Source organism: Callospermophilus lateralis, chromosome 2 (assembly GCF_048772815.1).
Source record: "Callospermophilus lateralis isolate mCalLat2 chromosome 2, mCalLat2.hap1, whole genome shotgun sequence".
Classification (NCBI taxonomy): Eukaryota; Metazoa; Chordata; class Mammalia; order Rodentia; family Sciuridae; genus Callospermophilus; species Callospermophilus lateralis.
This window is the reverse complement of record NC_135306.1, coordinates 3,927,060-3,952,243: the sequence shown is the minus strand read 5'-3', so window position 1 is coordinate 3,952,243 and position 25,184 is coordinate 3,927,060. Positions and strand designations below refer to the sequence as shown.

At 57.9% G+C, this 25,184-nt stretch overlaps 2 protein-coding genes across 4 annotated transcripts; one reads left to right on the top strand and one right to left on the bottom strand.

Moving 5' to 3' along the window:
- Positions 1 to 1,770: 1,770 nt before the first annotated feature.
- Gbgt1 (globoside alpha-1,3-N-acetylgalactosaminyltransferase 1 (FORS blood group)) lies at positions 1,771 to 9,306 on the bottom strand. Of its 2 annotated transcripts, XM_076843048.1 has the most exons (6): positions 9,233 to 9,306; positions 8,615 to 8,680; positions 4,197 to 4,247; positions 4,088 to 4,123; positions 3,490 to 3,624; positions 1,771 to 2,505 (listed from the first exon to the last, which is right to left on the bottom strand). In XM_076843048.1, the coding sequence occupies exons 1-6, from the start codon at positions 9,301 to 9,303 to the stop codon at positions 1,821 to 1,823; spliced, it is 1,044 nt and encodes a 347-aa protein (XP_076699163.1). In that variant the 5' UTR covers positions 9,304 to 9,306; the 3' UTR covers positions 1,771 to 1,820. The 2 variants fall into 2 exon arrangements, with proteins under 2 accessions (XP_076699163.1, XP_076699165.1); XM_076843050.1 differs by lacking the exon at positions 4,197 to 4,247.
- An 8,035-nt stretch (positions 9,307 to 17,341) lies between these two features.
- On the top strand, positions 17,342 to 22,701 carry LOC143390653 (lipocalin-1-like). Of its 2 annotated transcripts, XM_076843047.1 has the most exons (6): positions 17,342 to 17,526; positions 19,020 to 19,153; positions 20,142 to 20,209; positions 20,293 to 20,397; positions 22,240 to 22,332; positions 22,464 to 22,701. In XM_076843047.1, the coding sequence occupies exons 1-6, from the start codon at positions 17,437 to 17,439 to the stop codon at positions 22,490 to 22,492; spliced, it is 519 nt and encodes a 172-aa protein (XP_076699162.1). In that variant the 5' UTR covers positions 17,342 to 17,436; the 3' UTR covers positions 22,493 to 22,701. The 2 variants fall into 2 exon arrangements, 1 of the variants encoding a protein (XP_076699162.1); XR_013090247.2 differs by lacking the exons at positions 19,020 to 19,153; positions 20,293 to 20,397; positions 22,464 to 22,701 and having other exon boundaries at positions 17,441 to 17,526; positions 22,240 to 22,323.
- Positions 22,702 to 25,184: the final 2,483 nt, after the last annotated feature.

Here is a 25,184-nt window from a genome sequence, read left to right as displayed (position 1 = left end):
CGTGGGGCCTCTGGCACTCCTCAGACACTTGCAATGTCTATTTCTTGAAGTGCTTCCTCTGCAATTTAAAAAGCTTCAGAGCCCACAGAACCCCATGCTGCCTGCAAATCTGGCACTTGTAGTTAAAGGGAGCTTAGATCTGATCCTGCCAGGTGGGACGCTGTCCCTGGCCTCCTTATGCTGGTCCAGTCTCCACTCCTTTTTGGAGAGCAGCCAGGTCTGTAGCTTGGTTCCAGGAGTTGGGTTCTGTCTCTCAGGTTGTGTCTGAGGGCCATGCTCAGGACCACAGTTGGCCAATGTGCCCAGGGGCTTGGGCCCAGGTTGAGAAGGCCCATAGCTAGGTCTGGCTGGGCACCACGGCTTGGCATGGACCCAGAGCAAGGCTGGCATAAGCTGGGAGCAGCGTCTCCCCTGTAAGGCTGACCTGCCCAGGTCCCAGGTCCCAGGTCCCCTCCTCATGAGGCCTTCCCCATCTTCACCTCCAGGAGCCGCCTCCTGCTGCAGACAAGCGGCTTTTCACAGAGCTCTCCCAGCCCAGGCAGCCCGGGCACACTCCCTCTCAGGGATGGAGAGGCCATGGTCCATTCTCCATCAGAAGAGCCAGGGCCTCTCCCAACTCGGGTCCTCTCCAGCCCATGCTGTGTTTTCACACTCGTGACTCCACCCGCCCACCATCTGGGATCTGTTCCTGCTTGCTGGCTAAACTACAGGTAATGTAGGAAGAGCGGGCTCAGGGGCAGGTTACAGAGCATCTGACTGTTTTCGGATGACCACAGTGTACCCCAAACCTACTCCATGTCTCCTCCATCCACACAGAAGATGCTGCTGCCCCAGGGAAGTGGCCCTCAACCCACACCCAGCCCATCTCTGCCTGGCTGGGCAGACAGATGGCTGTGGGCCTCAGGCCCCCATGGATCCATGCTGGATCAGTGCCCCAACAGGTTCTCTGCTCCTGGCCTGCACCACTGCCCTGGAACCCCATGCCCACCAGTGGCTTCCAGGGCTGAGGTGGCCCTGGATACAGGAGGGTGACAGACACACCCCTGTACTCAGGGACAAGAGCCCATGGGGTTCTCCTGCTGATCGACTCAGCCTGTCCCTGCCCATGCAGGGTTGCGGCAAACCTCCGAGGGCTCCCACTTCTCCCTGGCTCCCCAGAGAAGGAGAATGAACTCCTGCCGGTGGCAGCAGCCAGCTTTAGCCTGGATCTTCTGGAATAACTGTCGGCCTGGTGTATCCCCGGAGTCTGCGGAACAGTGTCAGGTAACTCTGGTTAGGGCCAAGCAATGTGCCCCCTTTATTGAAAACTATTACAGAGACAATGGCTACTCCGTGAGAGTGGCTCCCCAATGTCTGCAGGAACCCAGAGGGAGCCTAGACCAGGTCCATTTCCGAGGCTGAATTTGGGTCCCAAATGAGGAACTGGCTGCATATGGCTGAGGGACATCATGAGAGAGGGGTCCATGTGCCTTTCACACAGTGGTGTTAAATTGCAACTTCAAGGGCTATATGCACCTCGGGGGACCTGGCAGGATTTCAGGCCCTCAAGGGGGCCAAGACGCCAGGGCCTGCCTGCCTGAAGGTGCACCGCTGGGTGAGGCAAGCTGCGGGCCCCATCTCTGACCTCGCCTCTTCCCCTCCGACGATCCCTGCGCCAGATCCCTGCACCATCAGGGGTGCGCCTCCCTCACCCCTTCCCAGCTGGAATCCCCTGGTAGCTGGAGGTAGGCAGGACAGGCCTGCTTCCCATCTAAGGCTTGGACAGGGGCAGGTGGCTGCAGGGCTTTGGGTCCCCATTCACGGTGGCCCCAGCTCTGCTGTCAGCTCCTCAGCCAGCTGGTATCCTTGTTCACTGTAGAAAAGCGGATCAGCTTTAGGCTAGGCGGCTGGGGCTTCCTGTCATCCCAGATGTACTCCGGGGACAGCACCTTGGATGGCTTGTGTGAGATAAAGTGGCGGTTCAGGTGGCTCTCCTCTTGCCAGGTGGCCATGATGCCATTGGCTTTGTCTGTCAGGATGGCCATATGGCAGACCCTGGTAAATTCATATACCCTGGCCACTCGCCCCCCAAAGACTGCCCCACCATAATAGAAGTCCCCCTCGCTGTCGGCCACAAAGGCAGTGGAGGCTCTCCTCCGCTCATAGGGGAACTGATGGCGGGAGGCAGTGAAGTAGCCCGGGTGAATGGCAGCCACAAGGTCCCCCAAGGTCTCAGGACCCCACAGGTTCCTGAACACCATGTCTACATCCAGGCAGAAGAGGTAGTCTACCTCCCGGTGTGCCCTCTTGGCTATGTGCAGGCTGATGGTCTCCATCCGGCGTGTGGAAATCTCCTCCCAGTGAGAGTGATGCCTGACGGGGATGATGCTGAGCAGCCGGCCAGCGCCCAGCGGGACCTTGGGAATGGCTGCAGGGTCGTGGGTGAAGATGTAGTAGTGCACGCGGTAGCCACGCATGAAGAACTCCTCGGCCGAGTCCAGGAAGTGCTGGACAAAGCGGGTGTACCTGGTGGCGACAATCCTGCCATCCACTGCTGCCCTTCAGGGCCACTGCCTGGACCCCACCATGTGCTGGCATCATGCAGGCCACAGGGTTTGGGCTGTCAGGCTGGGGTCCACTTGCTGGCTGCCTCCCTCCCGCCGTCACTCAGGTGACCCTGGGCTCTCGTCTGTCAAGTGCCCACAATCCTACTTCAGCTGAGCATTCCCGACCTGAAAACCCAACTGCAGAGCCTTATTTTATTTATTTATTTTTTTGTACTGGAGATTAAACCCAGGGTGCTTTACTACTGAGCTGCATCCCCAGCCCTTTTTATTTTTTACTTTGATACAGGGTCTTGCTAAATTGCTGTGAGCCTTGCTGTTTGAACTCTTGATCCTCCTGCCTCAGCCTCCCGAGCCACTGGGATCACAGGCAGTTGCCACCGTGACTGGTTAAACACACTGACTTTCATGGTGCACTTATTATAAGTGCTAATGTTCCCGGAGAGTCTCGTGATGTTCTCGTGGATGCCTACAGGAATGCCCATCTTATAGGCAGCACCACTGAGGCTAAGCTGGAAGAAAGGAGCCGAGAAGCAAGTAGGTGGCAGAGGGAAGGGAATGTGGGTGGTGGATGCTGGGTACAAGGAGCGGGCGTGGGTGGCCTGACCCCACAGGGGCCATTCATCATCTGGTCTGTGCCTTAGACCTCGGGCCCCATTGGGGTCCCAGGTGGTAGCTCCTAAAGGAAGGGCCAGGTAGAGTCAAGAAGAGGAGAGCGGGCAGGGCTGAGGCCAGGACAGGGAGGCCGGCGCCTCCTGCTGCTCCACCTGGGCTGTTCCACCTCACCTTCCATGCCAGGCCCTGCCTTGCCCCAGCAAGCCCACCCCGTCACCCTTTGCCCTGCACCTTCCTCTGCCTGGCCTGTGCCCTACAGGGCCTGCCTTCCCCTGCACTGGGAGCTCCCGTGGCTCAGGGAGACCCGCCTGCCCACTCACCCCCCACTCACTTCCCCACGGCAAACACGGTGACTCCGATGGTCAGGTTCAGCGGCTGGTAGATGAGCTGCAGCAACTCTGGGTTGAAGGTTCCCTCGGAGACAATGGGCGCCAACCAGGGTGTGAGTGTCAGCAGCTCCGTGGGCCTGGTGGCAGGGGAGGTGCCAGTGCTGAGGCCTCCCTGGGTGGAAGCCTTGGCCACGTCCTGACCCGCCTCTTGTGCTGCGTTACCGGGGGCAACCCCGTGCCTGCCTCTGGGTCTCAGGTTCCCCGTGTGGAAAGTGGGGTGGCACCAGCTACCTCACAGCAGGACAGGGAGGACCGGAGCTGGCACCAGCGTGGAGCAGTCTAGAGGAGCCAGGTGTGACCCCGTGGGCTGGTATCATCTGCCCCTCCAGCCTCCTGTGGGGCAGGTGCTACTGTGATCCCCTGCACAGGAGAAGCTCCGCGCCATTGGCTAACCTGCCCGAAGTCATGCAGCCAGTGACAGGACTGGGTCCCAGGCCACCCAGACATGAGCACCTCCACCAACTTACAAATCAGTGCTATCACCACCCCCCCACTGCCCCCCCCCCCCCCGCCAATGCCAGGTCTCTCTGCGCCTCCTACCTCTGCTCCAGCAGCTTGGGCTGAGGGTACAGAGGCCTGCAACCAAGAAGGGCCAGTGTCAGGGGAGGCAGCCCCCGCAGGGCGGGAAGGGGAAATGACAATCTCTTACTGTGCCACAGGCCGGAGGGGCTCCTCCCCCTTGTGCTGCAGCTTCAGGTTGCTGTGCAGAGGTGAGAGAGAGCGAGAGAGAGAGAGAGAGAGAGAGAGAGAGAGAGAGAGAGAACACACAGTCAGTTCCTGGCAGGAGGGGGACCACCTGGGCTGGGCCCACTCCTGCTGACCTCCCCACAGCTTCATTTTGGGCTCCTAGGGTGCGGCCTGCCCAGGGCCAGAGGGAGCAAGCACTAAATTGCCTAGTCTGGCCTCACGCTTCCTGTCCTCCTGCCCTAGCCTCCATAGTAGCTGGGATTATGGACATGCACCACTGCCTCCAGCCCTCAGTTGGTTTTATATAAAGGAATTCGCCCTGGGTAACCTGGTGGGCCTAGTCACGTTAGTCGAAGGGCCTCAAGGACATAACTGAGGAAAAAGACGTGTGGCCTTGGACCGCAGGGTTGGCTCCTGCCAGTGAGTCCAGCCTGCCCGGAGGGCCCTCGCCAGCACAGGTGCCCATTCTGCGTCTCTGTGGCTGGCTGGCTCATTCCTCCCTGGCTGAGACTTGCACCTTTCCTCATCTGTGGAACAGGAGCCATCCTGACCCAAGTGGCTGTGTGAACAGGAGCCATCCATCAAACAGGAGGAAGGACGTGCCCAGCATTGGCCAGACCCTGACTCCACGGGCTCCTGTCCCTCCTCTGCCTGCCACAGGAAGTGGGCTAAGGCTCAGAGAGGTTAGAGGCCTGCCAAAGGCTGTCCAGCAAGCAGTGGTGATAGAATCGGCTCAAAGAGGCCGGGTAGACGGCCAGGAGGCGGTCCCAAGGGTCAGGGACCAGAGACAGGTCACATAAGAGGATGGCTGCAGCCTCCTTGAGTTCTCCCACCCCTAGTCTGGGGCTTCCTTTCATGTGGCAAAACATACGAACGTGAGATTTGCCATTTTAACCATTCTTAAGCATACAGTTCAGTGGCATTAAGCACGCCCATGTCGTGGTGCCACCCAAAGGCACACGTGTTGAGGGCTTGGTCCCCAGTGCAGCGGTGTTGAGAGGGGGACTCTCGGGAAGGGACGGGATCTTGAAGGCTTGACCTCTCCGTGGATGGGTCCCTCGGTAGATTCGTGGCTCATGGCGTTAGTGGCAGGTGGTAGAAACCGGCAGGTGGGCCCAGTGGAGGAAAGTCCCTGGTGTGCCCTGGAGGGGCATTTCTTGTCCCCGCCGTCTCTGCTCTCTCTGCTCACTGGCTCCCGTGAAGCGAGCACCTCTGGTCTGCCATGTCCTTCTGCCATGAGGTCCTGCCACACCGCAGGCCCAGAGACAGTGTGGCCATCGGCCATGGACCAAAACCTCTGAACCCCGGAGCAGAATAAAGGCTCCTCCTTTGAGGACTTTCCTCGGGTACTTTTGTCCCAGCAACAAAAAGCCGACTGATACGACTGCTCTGTGTGTCTAGAATGTTCCCTTCACCCCAGACAGAACCGTGGCACCTGTTAACAGTAGCTCCCTATGGTCCTGTCCCCAGGAAAAGGACCACCGTGTCACTAACTCTGCTTCCTGAATCTGACTACCACAGGGACCTCTTTTAGGTGGACCCACAGTCCTCGTCCTTTTGTGATTGGTCTCTACTTGTTATTTTTTTGGTCGTGGGGATGAACCCAGGAGCACCCTACCATTGAGCTACAGCCCCAGCACTTTTAAAATTTCATTTTGAGACAGGGTCTTGCCAGGTTGCTGGCGACAAAAACACTCAAGGTCACTCCAAGGGATCTGGGCTGTGCGAAATAACCACACAAGAGACAGAGATACGTTTTCCTTTGGGGGTCCTGTGACGGCTCCTCTGATCTTAAGGGTCTGCAGAGAGAGAGAAAAAGAGAGAGAGCGAGAGCGTGCGCGCAAGAGCATGAGAGCGAACATGCTGACCCCTTTTATTGAGGAGAAGCTATTCAAATGAGGCCAGGGGTCAGGTTTCAGGGGGCTGAGTCTATCCTCATGATGTCCACTGTCAGCAGGTTGACTGACATGTAGAAGGACTACACCCAAGGACAGAGTAAGAAGGGGACACACAAAAGGCGTCTCCATGGAACATTCTATTCCAAACAGGGCAAGGGGTAATATTACAAAGGAACAGGGGAGCACAGCTCCACCCATGGGGATGTAGGAAGGCATGCCCATGGACGAAGACACTGTCAGGCTATCGTCTGGGTTCCCTAGGCAGCCAGATCACAGAGTGAGCGACAATGCCACACCACTCAGAGGGGAGACAGACCCAGTCACGTGCTACTTGGCCTCCCACACGGTCTCACTTAGTTGCCCAGGCTGGCCTCAATCTTGGGATCCTCCTGCCTCAGCCTCCTGAAAAGCTGGCAATCCAGGCGTGTGCCACTGTGTCCAGCTGAGTCTCTCTTCTTGAACTGATGAATTTCCAAATTCAGCTCATCTATTTGGACCTCTGCCCTCGTTTCTTACAACAGCACTTCAGGTCCCTTCTCTCCACAAGTACAAATAGGCACCAGCCACACTGCGGCCTCAGAACATAAAAGCTGGGTCTGGGGGTGCAGCTCAGTGGCAGGGCTTCTGCTTGGCATGAGTGAGGCCCTGGGTTCCACCACCCAGCACCAAAACAAAACAACGAAAACAAAACCCAAAACCCAAACAAAAAACCCCAAACACTTCATATTTCTAAACCTCTGAAGGTAGTAAATGGAAAGTAAAGGAATCCAAAGGAAGAAAGAAGTAAAACGGACACAGGTTTTCAACTTCAGTCTATCACAGAAGCATCCAACAGAACCAAGAGGCACCCTGGAAGAAAGCCAAGGCTGAGGTGGCGCACGACAGATGCGACCAGGACAGACCAGGACAGAAGAGGAAATGCAAGTGACGCCATGGCGGGGGAACGGGCCTTGTGGGTGGTCAGGGGAGTGGAGCTTAAACCAGAGAGGGCACGGCCACCTCCAGAATCAGCATGGCGGCTCTCTTTTTCTCCGCGGCACTAGTGGGGGTGTGGTAGAGGGTGGGCCCCCAGGTACTGCCCAGGCTGAGCTGCTGCTCAGGAATGTGTGTGATGTGCTGTGGTCCTTCTGGAAACCAGCTGTGGAGAGGGATCGAGAGCCCATCCGCACCCGCTGGCTTGGGGTGGGGGACGTCCAGGAGCCACCTTCATGGAGGTGTGGGGGCCGTGCCTACAGCTGCTCACCACGGACCCACAGGTGCCCAACAGCTGGTGGGAAAGGAAGAGAGGCTCCCAGCCCCTGGGTGGCATAAAATGACCAAGAGCAGGGACACACACTGGAAGTCAGTGCTGGGAAGAGGTGGAAACACCACGTCCGCTGCAGCACCGTGGGATGGAGCCGCTCAGGTGGACAGTGGGAGGGCTTCGTAGGCAGGGTGGGGCGGGACGGGCGGCTGGCTGGGTGGCTCCCCTTTTCTTTTGTCTTTTCTGTTTCCCAGCTTCCCAGCTGCTAGGGCTGGACACGTGGGAGTGTCGAAGTGTGATCCCTGTTGAGAGGCAGGAAGAGGCTGGACACTGAGTCCATCGTGGCGTTCAGCAGTGGCCTCAGGGAGGCCATCAGGGTTGCGTCAGGTGATCAGGGTGGGGCCCCGCGAGTGCATCTGCTGGCTTTACAAGGGGGAGAGAGACCAGGAGGTGCACACGCACGTGCACTCCCTGTCTCTCGCCACGGTCCTCCTGGGCTGTCTGGGAACTCTGTCCACAGGAAGGCTGTGACCTGATGCAGCCCTTTGCCCTTGGACTAGAACCCTGAGCCAACATAAGCCTCTTCTTTATAACTGGCCAGCCTGTGGAGGTGTGTAATTAGCAACAGAAGTGACCATGGACCACGGCCCTAATTTACTACAGTCTGTGTTTATAACAGTGCAACCTGCCTTGCTGCTCACTGGCTGACCATCCAGATGTGTGACTTCCTGTGGCTGTGGAGTCAAAAGCCCCCAGGGCCCAGATGCCCCTTTGAGTTGTCCCAACCCATTTGTTCACGCTTAGCTGTCAAAAAGGAAGAGTCGCCAAATGAGGAAGGTGTTAGTCAAATGTCAGTTTGTTCCTGAAGTCCACATGGAACACATTGAGTGAAAGGCCGTGTCCTGAGAGCATTGTCTACTGGCCACCTGCTGTGCACCAGGGCAACACCAGGCTACACATCCAGGTTCTGTGTGGCCCAGGAGGGGACCCTCACCCATCCCATTTTAGAGCTGTGCAGCCTATATAAGCCAAAGCACACAGGGCACAAAGATGCGCCAACTCAAGTGGCCATCTCGCGCCACATCTGTGGCAGCCCGTACATCCCTAGACACCACAGCAGTTCAGCAGAACACAAGCTTAGGACCCAGCAACTGCAGACAACATACCCCTAAAATCACTTGTGTCTCTCGAAATGTGAGCAGCCCCCAGGGGCCCCAATTCTCACAGCCCCATACTTACAAGATCTCTGGGCAGGGGAGGTAGTAGGGCACATAGGAGACGGGCGGCCAGTTCCTGACATAGGCCCTGGGAAGGAAAGACACCTGTTGACTCAGGCTGACACCCACATGGTGCATGTTACTGGAAGTGAAGAACTCCAATGGTGCATTTGGGGGATCCCCTGTCATTCTAGAGCCTGGTGGTCTTTAGGACAAGGCCTCCTGGAATTCCCCGTGGACACCAAAGGTGTCCCTGATGTAGCTATTTACTCACCCATAGCAATGTATTCCTGGGGTATGCATGGGCTTGACCAGTTGCCCACAAAGCAGTGGGGTGAGGCGCAGCCCCAGGAGCTTCTCAGAAGGGTATACTGGGGGTGAACTTGGGAGCATGAACAGGAGCTGCTCACCAACACGGGTAGAAGGAAGGTGTAGGCAGAGCAGACTTCAGAACAAAGGTGGGAGGACCATACAAGGCAAAATTCAGAAGCTGAAACTAATTAGGTCTGGCTGGGGCTGGGACTGGGCCTGGGGGAGAGGTGCCAGAAGAGGTTGGTGGAACCTGGAAGACCTTAAGGTGGTCAAAGTTTGGGGTTGAGGTGCAGAGGCAGGGAGGGTGGGGGTCCATAGGGCAACTTACCACAGGGCCCAGAGGCTTGTGCCGGCCAGCAGGCAGAGCCCCAGGCCCAGGGCTGGTCTCCAGCGGAGCATGGCTGAGTGCTGCACCAGAGCCTGGCCACCTTCAGAGGCCGCAGGCTCCTTGGCCAAACGGTCCCTTTCCTCCCAGGGCAGTCAGGCTCTGAGCCTGTGTCGGCAGTCCTGAGGTGCTGAGGTCCCCAAAACACCTGCAAAGGAATGCTGTTTATTCCAGGGCAGGGCACCCACTTCTGCACCTCTCTCTCTGTGACGTCCTTCCCAGCAATGCAGATCCTAGGCCTCTCCTCCTTCAGGTCAGAGGCGGACAGGTGGCAGGCACTCAGTGCTTAGCTGGAGCTGTGGCTGGGGTAGCTCTGGTGTCTCGCTCCCTCCCTCCGGCCTAGAAGAACAGAGGCCCGTCCTCCCAGGGGCTGGGACGCTGAGGCGGGGCTTAGAGGATCCTCCGTGGAAACCGCAACTGGAACCAAGCCCGGCGCCAGAATAGCAGGGACACACCTAGTCTCCTAGGGTGCGCGGCAGGCTGGCAGCTGGGAAATTCCCGACCTTCGGGAGGAGCGGGGCGACTAGGTTTCCAGGGGACCACTGGGAGGCGCTTCCGCCCTCACTGGTTTGGTGACCTCGGACAGCCTCAGGGTTCTCTGCTAAAGGGGTTGGGAACAGCACGCACCACCGGTGGGCATGTGCGGGAATGGCTGCGGTGGATCAAGGTCAGACATCCCGGGGTCAGGCTTCTGGGGTTTTGACCTCTGCTCACTCGAGGGTCTCTGGCAATCCCGCTCCCCCTCTTTCGCTCTGGGGCCTCAGTTTCCCCATCTGGGCTTCAGCACGCAGCATCCTCCAAGCCCTCGCCTCCACTGCTGGGCCCAGGACTCAGGGCCTCTCCTCTCGCCTGGAGTGCAGACCCTGGAGGCTGGGGCCGAGGCGCGCCCCTGCATGTCTGCCGGCCAGAAGGGCTCAAGGTTCCGACTTCCCTCCGCTCACGCGGTAGGGTAGGGCAGGTGGGAGCGCAACTCCCCCCCCCCCAGGGGTGCAGACTCACTCCTTGAGGATGGACGCAGGGACGTACCTCTGTCCGGAACCAAGGAGTCGGCTCTGTGCACCTAGCAGCGCGCAAGCCGGATGCGCGCGGTCTCTGGCCTGAGGTGGTCTCTGGGCTGGGGCGGATAAGTCCCTGGGAGTGGAAGCCACGCGCCCCGCCCTCCAAGCGGCAGCAGGCGGGTCGCCCCGACTCCACCCCCGCGCCCCCCCCCCCCCATCGCAGGTGGGTTGGCTCTGTGTCCAGCTGGCAAGGTCTGAGCCCCGCAATCTGGGCTGTGGCGTCATCTGGGAGTATGGGACTCCGCCTGGGAGGCAGGGTGCGAGCCGCCAAGCTTGCAGTGAGAAGCCGGGAGGGGACCAGAGCATGAGGTAGAAAGGAAGACATAAGGGTGGATGGCTAATGGGAAGGGAGCAAGAAACGGGTACTTTAAAGACGCTCCCAGAGCGCCTTCTTCAGTACCCCAGAAGTTCTCAGCCCCGCTCCTGTGCCAGTCCAGGTGATTGCATCACTGCACTGTGCTTACACGAAATGTTTCCTATAGAGTAGATAAACCAAGGTGGGGGATGCTGTTAGAGACTTATGGGCGTATGCCCAACGATAGCTAGATGGCAGCCCAGGGATCCCAAAAGAAGACGGCCAGTGGCCCGCCTTGTGCTCCGGCCAAAGTCAACCCACCCACTTCTTGGGTTCACTGCTTACGGAGTTTCCTCTAAAAAGAGCCCATGCCAGTGCATTGGTGCAGGCCTGCAGTCCCTGCACTCCAGAGTCTGAGGCAGGATTGAAGCTTGAGGCCAGCTTCAGCAACTTATTGAAACCCTGTCTCAAAAAAGGTGCGTGTTGGGCTGGGAATGTAGCTTAAGCGGTAACCTGCTCACTTGGCACGCGTGGGGCACTGGGTTCAAACCTCAGCACCACCTAAAGATGTTGTGTCCACCGAAAACTAAAAAATAGATATTTTAAAAAATTTTTTTTCTCTCTCTCTCTCTAAAAAAGGAGTGTGTTGGGGTGGGGCAGGGATGTGGCTCAGTGGTGAAGTGCTCCTGGGTTCAATCCCAGTCCACTGCCCCACCCCCTGCCATGCTCCTGAGCCCAAAAGGGCATCTTGCTCTGAAGCACCCCACTTCCTGTCTTTGAGCACCTCGCTTTCTCTGTTGCTTGCTTTCCTGAATGAATCTGTGGGCCTCTTTTGAAGTGTCCTGAGATTCCTTTCTGTGGTGTAAGTCAAGAACCCACCAGGGCTAAATTGAGTTTCCCTTCTCTCTTCTGGGGGACCTCCTTGGACCCCTGTCCAGTGACAGGCAGACACTTCACTGTGTGTAGCAGGTTGTCCAAGTGGTCATGGAGAGGGGGAGCCCGCTGGATGCAGTTCACTGTGGTTTGGGGTCAACTTCCCTTGCAGGACCTCCAAGCCCGGCTTCGCTCATAGCTGGGGACTAGCAGCAGCCCCAGCATCTCCTGGAGCCTCGTTTCTTCCTCTGCCGAACGGGACTGACCAAGCTTCCCTCCCGTGGCCTGGCTGGCAGCATGCGCCCACCCAGGAAGGGCTGCTGTGGCTTCCCCAGGTGCCCCGGGAAGGGTCCTCGGACATTGTGCCAGGGGTACAATAAGCAGGAGGTGAAGGTGTGGGCTTGGGAGGCAAAGGCCTCTGCTGGGTGCCTGAGGGCGGAGGGGGGTAGGAGGGGCAAAAAGAAGGGTCCCTAAGGGTCCACAGGGAGAGGGTAGTAACAAGGAGGCGGGGAGGGGCAGAAGTTAGTCAGGAAAAGAGTGGAAACTAGGGTCTTTGGTGATGACCCTCGAGAGGCTGTGGGATTGCTCAGTCGGGATATAACTTAGAGTCACAAACCCAGGTCTGCCTCCCAGGCCCCTCAGGGATGGGCTAGCCTGTGTCCAGAGGTTCCTGTGGCTGGACTGTTTCCTCAAGCTGCAGGTGCCTGTGCCTGGCATGGCCATGGAGCTGGTGAGTGCCAGCTGGAGACATGCTTCCGGTTCAGTGGCAAACAAGGGTTCCCTGGGGCCTGGTGGACCTGGCGTCCTGGCGTGGGGCCTCCTGATTTGTTTTCCTTCCTTGGTTCCTGTTTGCGAATTCCCTGGTCTGCCTTGGGGCCACCAGCACCTTCCTGGTAACTGTTATCTGATAAAGAGAGGACACTCCTACCCCAGTTCCCTGACAGGCAGGAGGACACTGCCCATCGGCCACAACCCTGTTCTGGTCCAGTCTGTCCTCTATCCCAGAGGAGGGCAACGACTACAGCCGGCCTGGAAGGGCTGACGGAAAGGTCCCTGAAGAGACAAGAGACGGCGCCTTAAAAAGTCACAAGCAACGACTGGGGGAGAGGACGGCGCGAGGAAGGCAGGAGGGGCCTGGGACATGCTTCTTATTGGAGCACCCAAGTGGACAGATCTGGGGACTTGGGCAGGACCCACAAGAGGAATGAGACCAACCCAGTCCTGAGTCGTAGGAGCCCTCGGGAGATGGCTCAGTATGTTGGCCAGTCCTCTCTCCCTTTCTCTACCTTTATAAAGACTCGTATTTAATATACTAAGTGTCTTTTGAGGAGGAGGCAGACCCTGAAGCTGGGGTCCAGATCAAGGTCCCCACTGTGGCTTGGGTGCCATGCTGTCCCACCTGTTAGGCCATGAGCTCAGGGTGGGGGGCAGAGGAGGGGAGAGGGGCCCACTGTTGTCGCCTAGATCCTGTACACACAGGTGCCTGATGTATGCATGCATGCCTGACTGAGTGACCCCAGACCTCTTTGTGTCTCAGATCCTCGTCTGTAAAACAGCAGCACCCATCTCATAGAGCTGTTGGGAGGGTCACACCGATTCCTTCACCTATTTATTCAGTAAACAGCAGGTGCCTCCTGTGTTCCAGGCGCTGCTCTGCAGGCCTGGGAATACAGCACTGAGCACGCACAGCCCTGTTCCCATGGAGCTGCCTCCAGAGGGGGTTGAGTGGGGGATGCAGGTGACAGGTGTACGTCCTGAGCTCAGCTGGGAGCAGCTGCTTGGATGCGCAGGTCATGCACAAGTCCAAGTCCAGCAGCTCAGGGCCAGCCCCAGTGGGGCCTGTGGAAGAGGGTGCGTGGGGACCATGATGCTATGGTTTAGATAAGTGTCACCAAAGGCCCATGTGTTAGAAGCTTGTCCCGCAGTATGGTGCAATTGGGAGCTCTAAGAGGTAGGACCTGGGGAGCCTTCCAGTTGTTTGGTGCATGCCTTTGAAGGGGATTCTGGGACCCCACCCCCTTTTTCTCTTTGTGTGTCTCTTTTGTAACCAGTCATGAGGGGAATGGCCTTCTTCCAGCATGAAGAGCTTTCTTGCCATGTGCCCAAAAGCACCAGGGCCACTCAACCATGTACAAAAACCTTCAAAAATGTGAATGTGAGCCATAAGAAACCTTTCGTCTTTATAAGTTGACTGTTTCAGGTATTTGTTATGGTAACAGAAAGCTGACTCACACACCTGATGTGACCATTCATTCCACCCAGTATTTCTATGTGGCTGTTCCTCTTCCTGGTCCTCAGATTTTCACTTGTAAATTGGACATATGAAGGAACCCATCCCTCAGTTCCAAAATGAAGTGATCCTAAGATGGAGTGGTCTGTTTTCTTACTAGCAATCCCAGAGGGCAGAGGTGGGCAACGTCCTTTCAGGGGCTGGCTAAAGTCCCCTCTTGACTCTAAGGCCAGTTCTTGGCCTCCCCACCACACAGAGACTCTCCACAATTGGCCCCCAACTTTGACCCATCTCTGGATTTCCAGAGTACTTCCTAGCAGCAAGGGACTCCATGACTAAGGACACCCTAGAGTGAGCTGGGCACCAAGACCCCCAGGCCTTCACCTCCAGGGGAGTGAGGAGAGCATGCAGAGCTTCCCCAGCCACGGAACTGTGCAGAGGGGCTTGGCAGGGTGCAGCCGGGCCTGGGAGTTCAGCAAGTGGGCCTCACCACCCTCACCTTGAGGAGGCACTTCTGTTTGGAGCAAGGGCCAGAGAGTTCTCCAGGGTGTGAAGCCGATGTCTCTACAATCTCAGTTGAGACTTAGACGTTGATTTTTGCCTGAGGGTGGGCAGCAACAGCCTCAACCTCAGCTCTCAACCCATGTGCCCAGGGCTCTGCCTCCAATTTTCTAAGTGACCTTGGGCAAAACCTCAGTTTCCCTACCATGAAAGGAGAGGACAGGTACCTTCAGTGCCGGTCAAGCACTTGCTCCTGGAGCCCTGGTTGTGGGTGGGGAGTGCACAGGTTCACAGCCCACAGGCCCCGCAGCAGAACCCAGCTGGGAGAGGCGGATGCTGAGCCTTTGCAGGCTTTGAAGCTGGAGGGGGCCACACCCTGAAATGGCTGAAGGATGAAAACCCAGCCTCTCTCCTCCTAAGGACAAGGACAGGAGACGGTGATTTGGGTGTCATCGCTCACCTACCAAACTGCAGCAACTTGCCCCAACACCCTAGAATCAGAATCCCTTGCGCTGGCCAAGGGGAATGGACACTCCCCAGTGGTAGCAGCCAGTCTGGACTGTCCCCAGTGGTGGATGGTGGCTCAGGCGTGGGACCCACATCCTTCCCTTTGATCCAAGTTTGTCTGCTTCTGAATCCAGAGGGAGGATGGAGATGTGACCAGAGCTCAGGGCGCGGAGCTCACTTGCCTCAGAGCCCTGCATGGGACGCTGCCAGCGTCCAGCAGGGGGACTTCTCGTCCCTGGCACAGCCAGCGCTCTGAAGCCACTTAAAATGATGGTGTCTGATGAAGCCCCCAGACCGCCATCAACGCCCCTTAGAGGGCCATGAACCGTGTTAGTGGGGTAGGCTAGGATTTTAAGTAAAATAAACCTTAGAGAGAGGCTTCCCAGGCAGGGCCAGTGTCGGGTGAACTGCTGTGTGTGTTTGTGGATGTGTTTGAGGACACCGTGTCATGTGTGAATGGTGTCCCAGAGGGGGAGGAGAGGGGGCTGGAAGAAAGGCCAAGGGACAAGCCAGGGACACTGGCCAGAGGCTTCTGGTATGCCAGTGTCAGAGATGGAAGCCGAGACAGCACAGACACCGGTGCAGGTGGCTCTGGACCTCTGACACCCCTGCTGAGCACTCCCTGTTCCTGGGGGTGGAGGCCCTTACACCTCAGGGCCAGGGGACTGGCCCAAACCCCAGGCTTGTTGCCACTTACTGTCCAGGAGGGGTCTGTGCACTCAGCTTGGGAAAGCTGTAGGTCACCTCAGAGCCCCTCTGCAGATAGATCACCCCCAGTGCACACTGGTGACAGCCCGTGGACAACTGTACCCTGGTCCCCAGGCTGGCTATGCCAGGCAGTCACCTCATCCTGTCTGCTGCTCTGTGGGTGGCCAGGCTCTAGGGGCGCCTCTCAGGCCTAATGCCCTCCTGGCTGAGCTGGCAGAGAGTGGGCAGCCCCTGGTTGTGCAGGGGGTTTCTATACAAAGTCGCTGGAACCTTCTCCAGGCTCTGCCTCCACAGAGGTGGAAGTGGAGCCATAGCTGCACCACTCTGGCTGAGCGTCCTGGAGACATCCGTCTCTCCCTCCCCTTTGGGTTCCTGGTTCGCACTCCCACACGGGGCCCCAGTCCTGGCCACCTCCTCCCAAGCAGGGTGGGGTCTCCTACATGGAGAGCCTGCTTCAAGCTGAGGGTCTGTGCACGTGGAGCTGCTGCTTTCAGAAGAGAGGGTGGCAGGCAAGGTCCAGCAAAGGGTCCTACCTTGATCAGGGACACCTGGGGTGACCATGCTGCTGATGACATGGACATGTCTCCTTGGCCCGCCTGAGCCCACTGTGGAGCCTGTTCTCCAGAACACCATATCCGTCCTCTCTCCCTGGACTCTCTGGGCCCCCTGGGAGCTTCTTCTGCAGATCAGCAATGCGGCCACCAGTGTGAGGGTATCAAAGCCCTGGGACAACACTCCACCTGTGGGGACAGAGCTCACCCAGGTGATGAGTCTGCAGAGAAGCTGAGGCTGGATGTCCACCCAGCCCCCCACTGAGGCCCCTGCTCTGCCTCCTTCCATAGCCTGGCTCAGGCTTCCCAGAGTCATCAGCCACTGAGTTCTCATGTGCTGGCTGGGCCACTTGAGCAGGTTGTCTTGACCTTCTGGACCTGAGCATCCTCATGTGAAAATGGGGGCAACAGGCCTATCTTAAAGGGGACCTTTGTGATCACACAAAGGCATGCAAGGTCAAAGTGCAGATTGTTCGCAGGTAAGAGGCAGACTGCAGGAAGAAGCAGGAGTTGGTGAGGTTGGGGAAGGGTGGAGAGCCGCCTGTCAGGCATTACACATGGACACAGACAGAGACACCCAGCACAGCCGTACCCAAGCATGTGCACACTCACGGACACACCCACACGTGTCACACACACATGACCATACACGGGCACAGGAGGACGACGCTGCGGTCACACCTCGGTCAGGTCTGGGAGCAGAGGACAAGTGAGGGGCGCGGGCCAGAGAGGAGCATGGCCTGTCGGGGGCCTGTCCCTGAGCCTGGAGCAGGAAGGCCCTGCCTGGGGGAGGTGGGCTTGGAGGCCTTCCAGAGGCGGGGCCAGCAGGCTGATGGGGCAGGAGCGGGGGCAGGGGAGAGAGCAGCCAGGTCTCCAGGGTGCTCAGGGGTGCAGGTGGGAGACGGGGTGCTGGAGGGAAACAGCACCTAGGCGCCCAGGGGCCGGGGCTGCGGGTGCCATCGCGTAGCCAGGGGAGGCGTTTGGGGAGGGGCTGGATGCCGAGCCTGGAGTTTAGGGTGGGACGATGGGGGGTTCCGAAACTGCTTTTGGTGGGAACTGAGGCCTGGGCCTGGGCGGAGACCCCGGGGAGCACATCAGGACCAGGGCTGGGCAGGCTCCCAGGGAGGAGGGCCAGGGGCCTGTCTGCCACCCCCTGGCTCCAATTCCCGGGTGACCACTCCCTCTGACAACATTCTCCTCGGGACAGCCTTCCTCAGAATGGGTCGCGTGAGTCAGTCACACTGGTAATCACACTGATTAGCTCCGTGCGGACCTTTCACCTCCATCCAAGCAAAACAGCGCCCTCGCCCGCCCTGTGGCCCAGGAGCCTCAGAGCAGGTGGGGCGGACAGGGTCCTGCCTCCTGGGTGGCCTGGCAGGATAAATGGCGGCTGGGAGCAGGAGCACAGAGGTGACCTGGGGACCATGCGGCTGCTCCTGCTGACCGTGGGGCTGAGCCTGCTCTCGGTGGCACAAGCCCAGAAGTTTCTGCTGACTCCTGCCCGCTCACAGGAGGTGATAGCCCTGGGGAGGGCTGGGGTGGGACCTGGAGTCCCAGGTCAGGCCTCTGCACTGGTGCACTATGGGAATCCAGGTGTACCTTTGCAGTGCCCTGTCTTGTGTCCTTGGTGACCTCCTCCGGCACAGGAGGGGTGCCTTCCTGCCTTCTGTGAGGTCCCCCAGAGTCTGAGGGGCCGTGGGGTGAGGCCTCTCCATACTGTCCGTGGGCTGGGTCTTGCCAGCCCCGCTGCCCAGAGACTTACTTCCTCCCTTGTCAGCTTCTGGGCTTCCGAGAAGCTTCTGGTTCTGCAGCTAGGATTCCATTTAGTGTTTTGTCTCCCAGTTTGAAAGGCTCAGGGTGACCCTCTGTATCATCATGGATCGTCCAGGAACTTCTGATTTTTAAAAATTCTGGTTTGTTTTATGACAAGACTTAGAGCCCTGGAGATGCCACACACCAGCCCAGGCCCACCTCTGATGGACAAAGGTGCCAGGTGGCTGCCTCCGTATCCTGGTGTCCTTGACCAGGGAGCTAAACTGACCGAGTCCAAAAGAGACCCTGGGGTCAAGGGTGGTGTCCAGAAATCCCTGCTCACTTTAGCAAGGAGTCAAACTCCTGGGTCCATACGGCTGGCCCCCAGAGCCTCCCCATGGTTCCCTCAAGTCTTCCTGTCCCCTCTCAGGGACTGGACAGCTGCTGGTCATTCTGTCCACACCCAGCTCCCTTCCATGCCCTTTCCACACCCAACCCCTGGTTTGGATCTTCTCTGTACCCCTGCAAAGGCCCCAGGGTCAGCCACTCCAGGCCTTCCCCTTGGCCCTGAAGCCCTGGGTGAAGGAGACTGATGAGGTCAAGGGCGTGTGGGACCCAGAGCCAGAAGGAGGCAGGAGCCAGTGCTGAGGCTGCTGGGGTCAAATGCTCAGGACTGGTCACTGTCAGGTGCCTGTCTCCCAGGCTCAGACTGACCGCCCTTGGTCTCTGGAGGACTTGGGTGAGTCAGTCCTTGGAGGAGCGGGTGCCAGCAAGGGAAGGAAGCAGAGACCAGTGCTGTGGTCTGGTCACCCTGTAGCAGTGACCGTGGTTATCAGAGTAGCCATGCTTAGTTGGTGCAGGATCAACATGTCCCCTGTGACTCTCCTGAGCTGTGTCCACTCTGTCCCTTGCCTTGTTCTCCTATCTCATCTCTCTAATAATGAAGTTCCACTAGTCCTTTAGGTGACTTTCTCGGCCCCTCTGGGTGGCCTGTGCATGGCCCCGGGTCAGAGGCCCTCCCAAGAGGTGTGTTGCCCTGGAGGGCCCCTGCCCCAGCCTGCCTGGCTCCGCCTACTGCTGATGGAAGGGGATGCCCTGACCAGGCCTCCTCTGGCTCCTGGAGTGCCTCAGGCCTCAGCCTGCAGAGACCCCAAACCATCCCTCCTGCCTCTGCCCCCAGGTCAGCCCCACCTGGACCCCTTTCCCTGGCTCCCCTGCCCCTACAGCCTGCTCAGAGCTGGCTCCCCTCCCCCAGCTTCTGGGAGACTGGCACATCGTGCGCTGGGCAGGAGACTTGCCTATTCCCGAGGGGAAGAAGACCCACCCGCTGCCTCCCTTCAAGTTCGTCAGAAACAAGCTCAACAAGCTGGAGTTCAGGATGAACCTCATGTGGGTGCCCTGCAGGTGGCCCCTTCATCTCCCCCGCCTCTGCCCCCAGTCCCCGATCTCAACTGGTCCCTCGAGTGGCAAAATAGCCTCCTCTTGGGTTATCTGGGGAACCGCCAGGCGCCCTTGGTAACCAGGGCAACGACACTCATGGGGACTCTGAGCTGAGCACAGGACTCCACCTGCCCACGTGCTGGTGCGTCTCTGAGGTGCTCCTGTGACCCCAGCTCTCCAGCACAGCGTGACTTGCTCCTGGAGAAACCAGGTGTGGGCACGGAGCACTCTTCTGCACAGAGACGGCCTCCGCCTCCTTCGGGATCTGCTCTGGGTTGTGCAGTCAGTAAGGAGCCAAGGCTCTAGGACCAGGACTCTCCTCTGGGACATGCGTTTGGAGGAGTATTTGGGGACCCAGGGCAGGACCTGGCCTCCTTGGTGGGCAGAGGCCTGGGTCTGCGGGGCACCAGGCTGCCTGACCAGAGCGTGGGTTACGGCTCTGCAGCCTTCCAGGCTTCTCCCTGCTGTGCCACCTGGAGCACACAGGGGTGAGGGATGTGGGGTCCTTGGCAACCCATGTCCTGGGGGCTGGGGCCTGCTGGGACCTCCTGGCCTCCTCCCTGGACTAGGATAAGAACCTTCAAGTGACTTCAGAGATCCAGCCTGGACCTGTGGGGTCTTGCTGGGGTCTGTGTTCCTTCTGGGAGCCTGATCCTGACCAGCTGCTGCCACCCAAAGAGACCTACTTGCTTATAGAAGGGACCTTCTGAAGCCATTCCAGGCACACTTGGAGGTCCAGGCTCCAGGGGCTTGGGGACCTAAAGATGGGTCTCCTGGGGACTCTGGCCACAGAGTTGAAGAGCCCAGGCTGACTGTGGAGTGTTACGTGTCAGGAGGAGATGGGGGCTGGCCTCACCACTGGGGGCTCTGTGGGAGGCGGAAGGGAAGGAGGGGGCAGGTGTCCAGGGGGAGAACCGTGCTTGGGTCTGTGTTCCAGGAAACCCATTGGATGCATTCAGTTCCAAATGATCCTGGATGTAGCCTCCCAGGGCACCTTCCAAACCGGTAAGTGGCCAGATGTGCATTCTTTCTTTCAGTAGGGTCTGCAGAAGGACACCTGAAGGCCAAGTGGCTTGTGTTGCCCACAGGTTGGAGGCACACCATCTCTGTCCACTTCTTGCCAGGAAAGGATCACGCCATTGCCTATTTCAAGGGCAAGATACAGCAAACCCACCAGATGATGATGCTCATGGGTGCGCTCCAGCCTCTCGACCGTGTGGAGTTGGGTGTGAACCTCCAGGGTGCCGGCAGACAGGGTGCAATGCCTTCCCTCCTGGGCAGCCATTTCTGGGACTCCTGGACTCTCGGTGGGAGAGGAGTTTGTAGATCTTGGCCTCTCATCCTCAGCTCTTACATCACAAATCTGCATGCCCATGTCGCTCTTGGGCCACCTGGCCCTGACCCCTTCCTTCCCTGCTCAGTCAGCTGTTGGTGTGGTCATGCTCTGACCCCAGGGGACCTGTTTGAAGGCCTACTTGTCCCCCAGGGACATTGAGCAACATCTGGATATGTGTTACTCTGATGACGGCTGAGCTGGGGTCCTGGCATCTTGGGGTGGAGGCTGGAGCCCTGCTCCCCACCTTGCTGTGCGAGGATGCCCCCACAGCAAGGACCCCTCCCTAGAGGTCAGCTATGCCCAGGTGGAGACCCTGTCCCTGGCTACTAACCCTTGGAGCCATCTCTACCCTGAGACTCGCAGCTCTCTGCAGCCTTTCTAGTCTCCGCCAGAGTTCTCCAGAGCTTGGCCCCCAGTATCCTCCTGACAGAGCCGCAGTGGGCCCTTCCTGCTCTTGCCCATCAGTCCCTGCCTGTCCTGCCTGTCCTGTGTGTGCTGCACCCACTGTCTGGTCTTCTCTGCCCACAGCCCCCCGGGAGGCTCTGGACCCATAAGGCCCCAGTGATGGCTATGTGGGAGCTCTAGCAGCAGCAGGGAGACATGGACAGGGAGGCCTGCCCACTGGCCCCACTCTCTGATCATAGGCATGAACCTCAGGGGCCCTTGGTGTTACCCTGATGATGGCTGAGGTGCTTGGTGCTGCCCAGACCCTCCAGGTGCCCCCAGGTCACTTCTAGATTGAATTTCACATGTCCCCCCATCTCCTGGTCCAGTGCAGGACATACCTCCACACCAAATAGGGTGCGTGTGGGGTGTGGTCTTGGGCAGGATCTGAGCTGAGAATTGGAGAGGCTAAGAGCCCACAAATCGCTCTCTGCTGAGAGTCCCAGAGTCCTAGGAATGGCTCCCTGGCGTGGAAGCAGGGGGGAGATGGGCAGGAAGGCAGTGTGCCCTGTCAGTGCCCAGTGCCCCTGTGTGAGGAGGGTGCCTGGACAGAACTCGGGGTGATGTGCACATTGCTAGTCTAGAGAGACCCAGGGTGCAGCCTCTGAGACCAGGTCTGCAAGGAGAGGTTGGGGCCAGGGAGACTGGGCAGTGGGGGTGATGGGGGTCTGGAGGAGCTGAGGGCACACGGGGACAATCCTCAAGGATGGGCATCTTTGTGTGGCAGGGGTCTGATTCATGGAGACGTGTCATTGACAGGTAGGCCCCACCCCTTCCCTCCCTCTGCTCCCCCTGTGGTCACACTCAGGGCTGTTTCTCCTGGAGTGATTGGGTTTGGAGGGACGGTGTCCCTGAGCCTAGGATGTGCCCATGCCGGGAACTCTTCATTGCCAGGGTTGGGGAGTGGCACCTCTTTCCTGTGGAAACTTTGGAGACAGGAATCCCCTGGGGCTTCTGAGCTTTGCCAGGAGCTCAGAGGCATAAGTGTCTAGTCCCAAAGAAGATGCAGAAGTGGTTGTTGCCTGGAGACGCCCCCTGGCCGACTCTTTCCCGAGAGGTTTGTGCTGGGAGATTCCATCCCAGTCCCTGGAGCTCTGGCACAGCTGGCTTGAGTCCTCTCAGTGTCTGAATCCCCTGGGGGAGACGTCAGTAGACTGGAGAGATAAGCCCCACCAGGATCCCAAGCCCCCTCTCCTCATGCCCCAGTGGACGGGGCACCACCTTGCATACCCACCTCCCTCCATCTGCCCTGCAGGCCGCACTCTGGAGGAAGACCCAGAGGCTCTGAGCATCTTTGAGAAGTTTGTGAAAGACAAAGGGCTGACCAAGATCACCGCCCCCCACCTTGGTAACCAGGGCCCTCCTTTTTCCTCCCTTCACCTGTGATCTCCGTCACCAGCGGATGGGCCTTTGGGTCTCCTTCCTCCTATTAGATGGTGACCACCTGTTCCCATCCCTTGTGTCTTTCTGGGTCTGCAGAAGCCTGTAAGTTGCCCAGAGAGTCCTAGAGCAGGAGGGGGCTGCAGAGCACCCCGGAGGATGGAGCTGAGAACCCTGGCCACCCTCACACCTCGTCCTAATAAAGCTGGACAATGGCCCCTGGCCACATGAGAAACCCCAGAGCTTGGTCGGCGTGATGAAATGAGGCTGGTGCGCCTGCTGGTGGCAGTTTTCCACCTAAGGACTCTGTTCTCCCGCAGAGACAGGGAGACAGTCCTCTGCCCCCTGACGGTCACATTTCAAAGGAAAAGCTTTCAGGCCCCTGGGAGAGACCCTTTGGGTCTGAGTTAGTGACCAGTCACAGCTGCAAGCCCTTTTCAGTAAATGCTCTAAGAAAGGAGGCCAGGGGTTGGCCAGAGAAAAGGGCGGATTCTCCTGGCAGCAGGAGGCTCTCAGGCCGGCACCTGAGCCGGGCTGGGGTCCCCAGGGCTGAGGCCTCATGCCGCTAGGACCCTTGCCACCGTGAGGTCGTACCGTGCAGAGTCTGTAGGGAGTTGTCGAGGGTTCTGGGGTTGTCATCGCGCACATGTTGATTCAGCCTGATTCAACACTGGGTGTCGTACCCGAGAACCCATTCCTACCCCCCGCCTCAGCAGCAGGAGGCCACAAATGAACAGTCTGGTCTCAGGCAAGGCAGGAGATCTCAGGGGCATCCGTGGGGGATCGAGACTCTCTGCGTAAGGTTTTTGTTTTTGTTTTTCCCCGTGACCAAAATGCCTAACAAGAACAATTTAGAGGAGGAGAAGTTTATTTGGGGCTCATAGTTTCAGAAGTCTCAGTCCATAGATGGCTGACTCCATTGGGTCCAAGGTGAGGCAGCACATCATGGGGGAGGGCCCTGTGGGGGAAGGCTGCTCAGCTCATGGCAGCCAGGGAGCAAGAGAGAGCAAGTCAGGGACAGAAGCAAAATAGGACTTCCGAGGTCCCCGTGACCTACCTCCTCCAGTCATGCCTCAACTACCTAGTTACCACCCTGTCACTCCATTCAATCTAGAAAGGACTGATTAGGTCACAATTCTTACAATCCAATGATTTTATCTCTGAACACTCCTGCATAAACACAGGAACTCTTGATCCAAGCCATAACACCCTCACTGTCATCTGGCCTTGCACAAATGTCCCAATTCTGTGTGTCAACCTGTCCCCCTATTGACCTGACTTACACACAAGGGACTTCACCAGGTTTGAATGCAACTCCCCAAGTAATTCTGAAGCCCCTGCTATTAAACTTGGGGTCTGATTTTCAGCCACTGCTGTCCTGTGGCTACAAAAGTCACGTATAGTTTTAAGAACATGGTTCAGCCTTTCTGTCCCCCGCCACACGATGTTTTTTTTTTTTTTAATTAGTGCTTTATAGTTTTCCTCTCTTCTTTCTAAAAAGTTTCTTTAGAAGTTTCTTTTCTCTACCTGAGCTCAAAACTTGACATTTCCTTCCAGAAATCCCCAGTACAGTCATATTTTAATAAGCTTTTTCACTGATGTGACCAAAAGACCTGGCAATAACAATTTTAGAGGAGGAAAAATTTATTTGGGGTTCATGGTTTCAGAAGTCTCAGTCCATAGACAAACGTCTCCATTCCTTGGGGCCAGAGGTGAGGCTGGACATCACATCAGGAAGCAGAGAGACTTCTCCTCTTACCAAGGACAAATATAGAGCCCAAAGGCACACCCCAGGAGCCCACCTCTCCCAGGCACACCCCACCTGCCTCCAGTTACCACTTAGTTAGTCCCTATCAGGGATTAATGTGCTGATTATATCAGGGTTCTCACAGACCAATCATTTCACCTCTAAACATTCTTGCAGTCGTACACATGAGCTTTGGGAAACACCTCAACTCTAAACAAGTCAGAAGCAGTCTCTCCATTTCCTTTCCCAAAGCCTGGCTTCCCATACGGACTGTCCCTGAGCAAGCTCAGCTAACACCTGGAGGCTCTGTGGGGTCACTTTGTGCCCTGCGCCTCCCACATCCCATTTTCCAACTGTGAGATGCCCCTAGCTCTGCAAATACAGGCATTGTCACCCTTGCACCGTGGTTGGCAAGAGTGGAGACCGCCTTTCACTGAGGAGCTAGAGGACAATCTGCCCGGCCGCCTGAGCTGGCGGAGAGGGCAGTGGGGAGACCGCTCTCTGTTGACAGGGTGCGGAGCCACGCCGGCCCTGCCCTTCCTCCTGTGCGCTGGGAGCCTGGGCGTACTCCTCCTGCCCAATAAAGACAACCCAAACCAAACGTTTAGCTTTTGATGAGACAGGTTCATACTTGTAACTCCCATCCCTCTTCATGGGCTGAAATCAAGGGCTGCGGGAAGCTGGCACGGGGGGGGGGGGGGGGGGGGGGGAGTTTCCTGCAGTTTCCCGCTTCCATGGGTGGACATGTCTGGGCTCACGGCTCCTCCTCTCTCTTCCCAGCCAGCAGTGCAGGCCTTTCCTCTTTTCTGCCCTCTTCTTTGGTCCCCACATAATCCCTCACAGTCCCTCCCTCTTCCCTTCCCCCGACTCTCACAGGGATCCCTGGGGCTGCTTTGGACTCACCCAGGCACCAGGAGAATGGCTCATCTCAGGACTCTCAACTGAACCACATAGGAAAAGTCCTTAAGAGGGCACACATTCAAGGCTCTTAGGATGAGGACAGGACAGCTCCAGGGCCATTACGCATCCTACCTACCACATGGGACATTGACAAGCAGTGGGGTTGTGAGTGA